Source organism: Scylla paramamosain, chromosome 10, assembly GCF_035594125.1.
Source record: "Scylla paramamosain isolate STU-SP2022 chromosome 10, ASM3559412v1, whole genome shotgun sequence".
NCBI classification, from domain to species: Eukaryota; Metazoa; Arthropoda; class Malacostraca; order Decapoda; family Portunidae; genus Scylla; species Scylla paramamosain.
The window spans coordinates 18,356,932-18,367,488 of NC_087160.1; the positions used below are offsets into that span (position 1 = coordinate 18,356,932).

Genomic DNA, 10,557 nt, shown 5'->3' on the forward strand with positions numbered 1-10,557 from the left:
AAGTTAAGTCGTGAGTCGAGAAAAATATTATACCTTCACATTCACAACCTCAAACCATACACTAAAAATCTCTCCCGCAAATAACCCCATTCCCCCTCACATTCCCCAGGTTATCAAGACGGTAACACATTTTATTCCAGGTAGACCTCAAATAGACAGTCGAGAGGCCTTCACATGCAGAACACCCATCCCCAACACCAGAGGAACCTACCCTCCAAAATATAAATAAATAAACAAAATATTCCTTCCCCTTACACATCTCCCTAGTTATCAAGACCGTAACGCGCATCACTGTAGCTTTACTTCAAGATGGGAGGAGGAGCGGGCGATGGTACATACATAAGAAGCCAAAAAGGACGATACCTGCTGTTGTAAACAAAGACAGCATCAGCGTGTGCCGGGAATGGGGTTTTATCAGCAAACTATGAACGCAATGAGGGAAACGGGAGAGTCTTTCCACAATGCTACCACCCCCACCACCACCACCACCACACCCTTACAGCGTCCTTGAAAAAAGTTGTCTTGTGTCCTATTGCATTAGAGAGAGAGAGAGAGAGAGAGAGAGAGAGAGAGAGAGAGAGAGAGAGAGAGAGAGAGAGAGAGAGAGAGAGAGAGAGAGAGAGAGAGAGAGAGAGAAGGGACTAAATAATCTGCATTTCTTCCACGTGATGATGGAAAACTCAACAAAGAAAATGGAGTGTGGTTTTCTTCTCAACTTGACCCACTGAGCCACACTTTTCCCTCACATGACCCGGATTCTCTCTCTCTCTCTCTCTCTCTCTCTCTCTCTCTCTCTCTCTCTCTCTCTCTCTCTCTCTCTCTCTCATTCACCCACAGGATTAGTCTAAACAATGCAATATTTTAAATCTAAGATAATGTGAAGCCTTTCTCTCTCTCTCTCTCTCTCTCTCTCTCTCTCTCTCTCTCTCTCTCTCTCTCTCTCTCTCTCTCTCTCTCTCTCTCTCTCTCTCTCTCTCTCTGAACCACTGTATTACAACACAAGGCGTTCCCATCACTCTCTCACGGACACATCAATTAAAGTTATCTCATAAAGAGAGAGAGAGATCAATACACACGATAGTCTTGTTCCTTATCTTTATTATTATTACCATTATTATTATTACCATTATTATTATTATTGTGTGTAGTACATCTAGTCATTCTGTAAACTCCCTGTTCTTCTTCATTAAATCGTTACAACTAATCATTTATTTTTTTATCAAGTTTTTAGGATCTCTCTCTCTCTCTCTCTCTCTCTCTCTCTCTCTCTCTCTCTCTCTCTCTCTCTCTCTCTCTCTCTCTCTTACAGTTAAAACGGGTATCTAAAAGGGCCAATTAGTTCCTCTGAGTTACCTGTAGGGGGTGCAGGTGTGGCGGAGAGGCACCACAGTCAGGAGGAAGAGGAGGAGAGATGCTGGTGGTGGTGGTGGTGGTGGTGGTGTTGGTGGTGAAGGAGGAGGAGAAAGAGAAGAAGCAACAACAGGAGGAAGAAGAGATGGAGGAGAAGATAGAGGAGAGAGAAGATGAGGAAGGATGCTGTGATGAGTTCCCGAGAGAGAGAGAGAGAGAGAGAGAGAGAGAGAGAGAGAGAGAGAGAGAGAGAGAGAGAGAGAGAGAGAGAGAGAGAGAGAGCTACTGTCCGAAAAATCCTTCTCTCGTGCTACCGGTTTGTACTATCACATGTGGCCTCTTCCTCCCCCTCTTCCCTTCCCCCTACATCCTCTCCCCATCACCTGCTTCCCCTTTCCCCTCCCATCCCCCTCCTGCACCTGAGTTAATTATGAGTTCACCTGTAACATAACTTGAGTGAAAACCAGATTTCTTAACATGGCAAGCAGTTTGGGATGGAGGGAGGGAGGGAGATGGGAGAGAAAGAGGAGGAGGAGAAGGAGGAGGAGAAGGGTGGAGAGAAGAAGAGAGCAGTGCAGTGTTGTGGAGGTCAGTGCAAATGGTGCAAGTCTTTTGCATGCTTACTCTACATGTTCTCTCTCTCTCTCTCTCTCTCTCTCTCTCTCTCTCTCTCTCTCTCTCTCTCTCTCTCTCTCTCTCTCTCTCTCTCTCTCTCTCTCTTCGTACTTATGTGCATAAGTATGAGATCCACCGTACAGATAACTACCCGTTCTTTTGTATACTACTACATGATTTTAACATTTAATTACAGTCTATCTTGTGTGTGTGTGTGTGTGTGTGTGTGTGTGTGTGTGTGTGTGTGTGTGTGTGTGTGTGTGTGTGTGTGTGTGTGTGTGTGTGTGTATGCGTGTGTTTGTGCGCGCTCGTTTGTGTATGTGTGTCTAATCCAGAGTTCTTCAGACGAGCAACGCCCGTGACCTTGGTTGACCCGCAGTGTGTGTGTGTGTGTGTGTGTGTGTGTGTGTGTGTGTGTGTGTGTGTGTGTGTGTGTGTGTGTGTGTGTGTGTGTGTGTGTCTAAGTGTGTGCGCGCGCCCAGCCAAGGGGGAGAGAAAGCGGCAGCCAGTAACTGACGTGAACATTTAATGTGCATTATGCATACGTCCACCTTCACATTTGCCATGAAAACAAGCAGGTCTTATACTCAGCTTCAAGCCAGCCCTGCCACACGGATATACTTTAATAATAATAATAATAATAATAATAATAATAATAATAATAATAATAACGTCATTAAACTCGCCAGGAATGAGGCAGAAGGACGCGCGATGCCACAGGAAGCACAGCAGAACACTGCGCTCAGTATTCCGTGCGGTTGTCGCTCATAAGATGAAGCAAGCAACAGCAAGCGGGCAGGCACTCGCGCCCCGGTGTGTGCCTGGTGGGGGGCTAATCGTTTGTCTCGAGTCTAAGCGAGATTAAAAGAAAAAACTTGCCAGGCAGGCCTCGTGGCCGCTGCGGCTCAGAGAGAGAGAGAGACAAAAAAAGTGGAGGCAGCAGAGGTAAAGAAAATCTAGGATACTTTCAAGTAAAAACATCATGAATGCAAAGCCGAGAGAAAAGAAATCTTGTGAAATTGGCTTGAGAAAACTCTCTCTCTCTCTCTCTCTCTCTCTCTCTCTCTCTCTCTCTCTCTCTCTCTCTCTCTCTCTCTCAGAAGAAGAAGAAGAAGAAGAAGAAGAAGAAGAAGAAGAAGAAGAAGAAGAAGAACCACCAATGAACGAATTTACAAATGGCGAAAGGTTCTGCCATCTTCAGCACGACGCGGAGGAAAAAAATAATGACAACAGTGTCTTTATATCACCACGATGCCCTTCACTTGCTGGTGCGGGACGCCTCACCTCCCTGTACGTGTGTGTGTGTGTGTGTGTGTGTGTGTGTGTGTGTGTGTGTGTGTGTGTGTGCGTACGCTTATCTTGACGCCATGCATGAAGACAGGGCATTACCACATCTGCAAGCTCTTAACACCCCCGTCCCCCACCCTCTCCCTTGCGGCGTGACTGGTAAGCGGGAGCGGGAAGAAAAAGGCGGTGGCTGATGCAGGTGACGGCCAGAAGTGGCAGTGGGGGCGGCGGCTGTTATCAGCACAGTTTTATACCCATATAAAAATGCATATCAATTGAGGGAGGGGAGGGGGAAAGTGACAGGCGCAGGCTCTCTCTCTCTCTCTCTCTCTCTCTCTCTCTCTCTCTCTCTCTCTCTCTCTCTCTCTCTTGAAACTACTATACCACATGATATAGTATAGAAGCAGCCATAAAACATGAAGAGAAGGAGGGAGAGGCAGGAGATGCAAGTGTCAGTATGCGACGCTACGAGTACATTTGGTATTTGATGTTATATTGGCCGTGCAGTGAATGCTCTGGGCTTCTTGAGTGGCTGACAGCTTCATATTGACTGCCAGGGATGTCACAGTGTCAGCCAGAGCGAGCTGCTGTACATGTAGGAGCACCAGTCACCAGGAGCAGCGATTGACACCCGGCCAGCTGCTTCAAGTCATCGGTATCTTGCTGGCAATTAATTACATTGGTGGCGAGACTACCGGCACACAATAATGATGGTGGTGGTGGTTTTGGTGGTAGCAGTAGTAGTACCAATAGTAACAAAGCATTTAAATTCTCTCTCTCTCTCTCTCTCTCTCTCTCTCTCTCTCTCTCTCTCTCTCTCTCTCTCTCTCTCTCTCTCACCAAACTGCACCAACAATATGACTCGATCAAGGTATAAAGCCTCAATTATTAAGCCATCACTGCCATCACCATCACCATCACCATCACCACCACCACCACCATCACCATCAGCACCATAAAATAACAAGCGCCACGCCTCTCATCACCACATTAAACAAATCGTGCGTCCGTCGTGTCACATTAGCCAGAATAAAAGGGTCTCCTTCACCACCATCACCACCTTATCACAGCAACACCTCACTAACGCCAGCGCTGGACACGAACACCCATTAGCATAACACCAGCCACCACACCGACACACACACATACATACGTACACATATGCACGCAATTTTCCGAAGTCCCAAGGAGTGGTTAGAGAGAGAGAGAGAGAGAGAGAGAGAGAGAGAGAGAGAGAGAGAGAGAGAGAGAGAGAGAGAGAGAGAGAGAGAGTCTTGGGTCATTATCTACAGACTCAAGGAACACATAATGATATTGCAAACATCTGAGGAATCGGAACAAAAAGATCAACAGCAACAATTAAAAGTCCATTAGTGCATAAAGTAACCTCGCCAAAATTGATCGGTGTTGAAAAAAAAAAAAAAAAAAAAAAACTCATCAAGTTCACCATTAGAAAGTTGGTCTGGACACGCGCAGTGGACATCGCATTAGTAGATTGGGAAATGCACTTACACACACACACACACACACACACACACACACACACACACACACACACACACACGGTACTACTATGCGATGCAACACTCACATTTAAACACCGGGGCGCCCTTAGGGTTGACTGCTAACTCCAGTGGAAGCAAGGAAGCAAAGATGCCCAGCGAGATGACTGAAGTAATGGCAGCAGCAGCAAGAACAGCAACGGGAACAGAAATAGTAGTGCATTTAACGAGGTACTCCCGCTAGCGAGGTCACGCACACAACACACACACGCACACACGACACCACCAAAAAGTTAGTCAGAGACCAGGAGGAGAGGTGCTCAGTCACACTCCCAACTCTTCCTTACAACGGCCCGGGCCATACTGACTACTGAGTCGCCTCCAAACTCTGCCGTACGACACTACTCCCTGCTCCCTGCCGTGTCTCGCAGCTCCTCGCCGCTCCTCGCATCGCCACGGCTCCCTGCCACGCGTATGACACGCTTCCCGAAACCCACGCACGCTTGGGGTCCTATACGGGAGGGTGGCGGGCCGAGGGAGGCAGGCAGGCAGGCATGAAGAAGCAAAGGACGAAGGAGTCGGGGAGCGAGCGAGGGAGGGAAGGAGGGACGTTGTTGCGGTGAGATGTGGTGGTTACAGGTGCGGTGGCAATGGGTGGTTACTGCTCTGTGTGTGTGTGTGTGTGTGTGTGTGTGTGTGTGTGTTTGTGTGTGTGTGCCAGACTCGTGATCGCCAGCTATTACCCTCCCGGGGAGAGCTTACGGCTCCTACAGTTCGGTGTATGGGTGAGGCTGTGACCTTTCACACACCGCACGCTGCTTTCTTCTCGCTCCAGGAGGACCGACACTGAGCGCTCATCAGGGAACACCTTTAACAATCAGCGTAGGGTGCGAGTCTCGGCCTGCCAAGTGACGCGTTACCAGGATCAAGAGTCAAGGCAGAACAACAACAACGAACAGTCTCACTCACCATCCAAAGATTTACACTGCTGGGTGCTAAATTAGGACTCATTCAGAATCAGAACTTTTATTTTTGGCCGGACAGTTACCTACATGCGTGTGTGTCAGTTATAATCTGTGAGTGAGAGATTTCCTCCCAGTTTGGTCACCTCTAAGTGGCTGTGGCACCAATTCGATCTCGCCGCCAGAGGTTTCCACAGAAGAATAGCAAATAAACACCCGCCTAACGGTGCGCCTCGCCCTCTGCACTGCTTGTTGCTGCTTATCGACGAAAGCTTTGTGTTGCGGCGGCCGGACAAGATGTACTGAAGTGAGGCGCGGCTTGTGAGGAGCTTCACATCCCACACAGAAACTGACGAATGGAAATAATGTAGAGAAAAAAATGGACATGGAGGAGAAAGAAAAATGCTTACGGAAAATGGGCAGTGATTTTCGTACCCAGTAAATTGAAAGTGACAATGATATTTTTTCCTTTAATCGAGTCTCCGGTCCCTCCTCTCTCTCTCTCTCTCTCTCTCTCTCTCTCTCTCTCTCTCTCTCTCTCTCTCTCTCTCTCTCTCTCTCTCTCTCTCTCTCTCTCTTTCTCAGGCAGGAAGTTTGAACCTCAATGGCTTTACTAATGAAAAGTTGCGAGACAGTAACTAAGCCCATGTGCGTTTCGTGGTGCGTTGCATCACTCATCCTGCAGCGCCCCCATGATAGAAGCTCAGGCCAGGATGAGCTTTGTGAGTCTGGCGAAGGATACTCAGGATGCGATATCATTACTTTGATTGTAATGCACCGATACTGATCTGTCTTAGTATCTGGAAAGTGTTCGGTTGTCTTCTTAATGGGGGATCATACACACACACACACACACACACACACACACACACACACACAGGAACGAACGACAGAAACTTAAGGAAGCCAGAATTTCGGAGTCTGGGTGAATTCCAGACAATATTTACCATAAAAAAAATTTAAAAGAGTAAATTTTCAGAGTGCAATCTTTACAATGGTACCATACTGTATGTGAACTGTAGATATGCAGTACCTGTTACAGACAATATGTTCTTGTACAGTTTCAAGAAAGGGAATATCCACTTGTACAATTTCAAGAAAGGGAATATCCACTTCCTGTCAACCCTTGGTTTCTCTGTTTCACCCCACATTATTGATGCACTGCACCACCAGGAGGAGCTGAACGAGAAAGAAAGAAGAGGAAGGTGGAGGGAACTGATAGGAGGTCATTAACAACTGCTATGTGGGAGTATTGACACACAAATCATTAACAGCTCGTATCTCAAAACTATCTTCGCTACATATTGAAACTGCATCCCTACCCAAAGTTACTAACCAATTTTAATTTTGTTTTCATGGGAGGAAAAACTTATAAAGCAAAGAACTGTGGTTGAGAAATAGCAATATGTGTGATAAAAAGTAATATGTCTGAAGAAAGAAAAATAGTACTTTTTATTACGTATTTTGAAAATTTTGCCAAAAAACTTCACAATGCCTGAAGAAAAATGTATGACCACAGAGTTGTTAAGTATATCGCAGAAAATCAAATGTTAAAATGAAAAATAAGTAATGAAAAGCATGAAAATTCTGACATTTCCCGAAAATAAAAATTAATAAAAAAACGGAGCAAGCAAACTTGACAAAAATTGGGGGCAATATTACAAGTATGGCCACCTCACTTCTGTAAACCTTTAAGGTTCTGCAAAACCTTTCAAGATCTAACTCCACTTGTGACTTCTGGCATCTAGCCAAAAATATCTCCAATAATTTTGCTTCTTCTTCTTTCCTTCCTTTATTTCAACCAAATGGCACCACTGCTGTCACATCTATTTCTAAAGCTGAACTCTTCGCTCAAACCTTTGCTAAAAACTCTATCTTGGACGATTCTGGGCTTGTTCCTCCCTCTCCTCCACCCTCTGACTACTTCATGCCACGTATTAAAATTCTTCGCAATGATGTTTTCCATGCCCTTGCTGGCCTAAACCCTCGGAAGGCTTATGGACTTGATGGGGTCCCTCCTATTGTTCTCCGAAACTGTGCCTCCGTGCTTGCACCTTGCCTAGTCAAAGTCTTTCAGCTCTGTCTGTCAACATCTACCTTTCCTTCTTGCTGGAAGTTTGCCTACATTCAGCCTGTTTCTAAAAAGGGTGACCGTTCTAATCCCTCAAACTACCGTCCTATTGCTTTAATTTCCTGCCTATCTAAAGTTTTTGAATCTATCCTCAACAGGAAGATTCTTAAACATTTATCACTTCACAACCTTCTATCTGATCGCCATTACGGGTTCCGTCAAGGCCGCTCTACTTGTGATCTTCTGGCTTTCCTTACTGAGTCTTGGTCATCCTCTTCTAGAGATTTTGGTGAAACTTTTGCTGTTGCCTTGGACATATCAAAAGCTTTTGGTAGAGTCTGGCACAAAGCTTTGATTTCCAAACTACTCTCCTACGGCTTCTATCCTTCTCTCTGTAACTTCATCTCAAGTTTCCTTTCCGACCGTTCTATTGCTGCTGTGGTAGACGGTCACTGTTCTTCTCCTAAATCTATTAACAGCGGTGTTCCTCAGGGCTCTGTCCTGTCACCCACTCTCTTCTTATTATTCATTAATGATCTTCTGAACCAAACTTCTTGTCTTATCCACTCCTACGCTGATGATACCACCCTGCACTTTTCCACGTCTTTTCATAGACGTCCAACCCTTCAAGAGGTAAATATTTCACGCAGGGAAGCCACAGAACGCTTGACTTCTGATTTTTCTAAAATTTCTGATTGGGGCAGAGCAAACTTGATATTGTTCAATGCCTCAAAAACTCAATTCCTCCATCTATCAACTCGACACAACCTTCCAGACAACTATCCCCTCTTCTTCAGTGACACTCAACTGTCCCCCTTTTCTACACTGAACATCCTCGGTCTGTCCTTTACTAATAATCTGAACTGGAAACTTCACATCTCATCTCTAGCTAAAACAGCTTCTATGAAGTTAGGTGTTCTGAGACGTCTCCGCCGGTTTTTCTCACCCCTCCAGCTGCTAACTCTGTACAAGGGCCTTATCCGTCCATGTATGGAGTATGCTTCACATGTCTGGGGAGGTTCCACTCATACTACTCTTCTAGACAGGGTGGAATCAAAGGCTTTTCGTCTCATCAACTCCTCTCCTCTAACTGATTGTCTTCAGCCTCTCTCTCACCGCCGCAATGTTGCATCTATAGCTGTCTTCTACTGCTATTTTCATGCTAACTGCTCTTCTGATCTTGCTAACTGCATGCCCCCCTCCTCCCGCGGCCTCGCTGCACAAGACTTTCTTCTTTCTCTCACTCCTATTCTGTCCACCTCTCTAATGCAAGAGTTGACCAGTATTCTCAATCATTCATCCCTTTCTCTGGTAAACTCTGGAACTCTCTGCCTGCTTCTGTATTTCCACCTTCCTATGACTTGAATTCCTTTAAGAGGGAGGTTTCAAGACACTTATTCATCAATTTTTGACTACTGTTTTGACCCTTTTATGGGTCTGGCATTTCAGTGGACATTTTTTTATTGGATTTTTGTTGCCCTTGGCCAGTGTCCTACATAAAAAAAAAAAAAGTTATCAGCAGATTGGATCAAAATTGTTTGTGGGGATTCTGACCTCCTTAACCTGCCTAAAATTATTACGTTCCTTTACAGGTGACTTCCTCCTCCTCCTCCTCCTCCTCCTCCTCCTCCTCCTCCTCCTCTTCTTCCTCCTCCTCCTCCTCCTCTTCCTCCTCCTCCTCCTCCTTCTCCTTCACAACTTCCTCCTCTTTGTAGCCCAGACGACGCATCCGTCACTTCACCAATCCCTCACCGTCACCGCAAGTCACCGTCACATCACCACCATCACCACCATCACAAACAACACCCATCACATCAACGTTCCTTCAGTCATTCGCATCACCACTGCTTCACAGCAACACCAGTACTATCACCACCAGAAAAGCAACCACCACCACCACTACCACTACCACCACTACCACCATCAACACAACTGTACAAACTAACCAGACAGATGCACCACTACCACCACCACCATTACCACCATCAGTACTGCCACAGCTATTCATCACCACAGCACAGAGGACACCACGCTGCAGGGCACAGACGGAGGCCAGCCTAGTGATGTCCCCGTGATGTCCTGCGACCAACCATCCGTGAACTGACTATCATGGTAAACATTTGCTGTGAAATCTGATATACTACTGTAAGGAATTCGCGTTTTTTCACTACTACTACTACTACTACTACTACTACTACTACTACTACTACTACTACTACTACTACTACTACTTCTACTACTACTACTACTACTACTACTACTACTACTACTGCTACTACTATTATGGAAACCCTTGACGGCTTACTTCCTCTATCCAGACACACACACACACACACACACACACACACACGTAGTACATTTGCCTTCATTTGAATATCCTCCTTAAAAGGGCCGCTCTTTCCGTCCCTAAACACAATCACCCCAAAGAAAAAAGGACCTTGAATAATGTGTAATAATAATAATAATAATAATAATAAACGGTTTATTATTTAGGCAGTTGACAAACTGAAAATGTACATAGTGGATGGGGAAAAACTTAACATTAATCCTAACGGTAAGACTAATCTAGGAGGGAAATACTATTGATTGATGGCTCGCACCATGGTGGGAATCGCACTGAGTCTGTCTGAGTGTGTGTGTGTGTGTGTGTGTGTGTGTGTGTGTGTGTGTGTGTGTGTGTGTGTGCGTGTAAAAGGAATGGTGGGGACGGAAGGTAGAGTAACAGGGAGTGGGGGAGGAGGGGGAGGATACGTACCAAAATAACATACAT

At 45.8% G+C, this 10,557-nt stretch overlaps 2 protein-coding genes across 3 annotated transcripts in view; one reads left to right on the plus strand and one right to left on the minus strand.

Annotated features, from left to right (window-relative positions):
- LOC135104530 (RNA-binding protein 25-like) overlaps positions 1-229 on the plus strand; it is a gene marked incomplete at its 5' end in the record, with an annotated part of 22,367 nt that extends 22,138 nt beyond the window's left edge. Inside the window, one exon of the mRNA XM_064012103.1 lies at positions 110-229. Coding sequence (XP_063868173.1) covers positions 110-229 — 120 coding nt within the window. The remainder of the gene's footprint in view (positions 1-109) is intronic.
- The window catches only part of LOC135104287 (uncharacterized), a 120,844-nt gene extending 115,707 nt beyond the window's left edge, over positions 1-5,137 (minus strand). Inside the window, exon 1 of one of the 2 annotated variants that reach the window (XR_010270363.1) lies at positions 4,844-5,136. The gene's annotated coding sequence lies outside the window, so the exon portion shown is untranslated. Of the gene's footprint in view, positions 1-4,843 lie in introns of both variants that reach the window. The other variant, XM_064011502.1, reaches the window with a different exon arrangement.
- Positions 5,138-10,557: the final 5,420 nt, after the last annotated feature.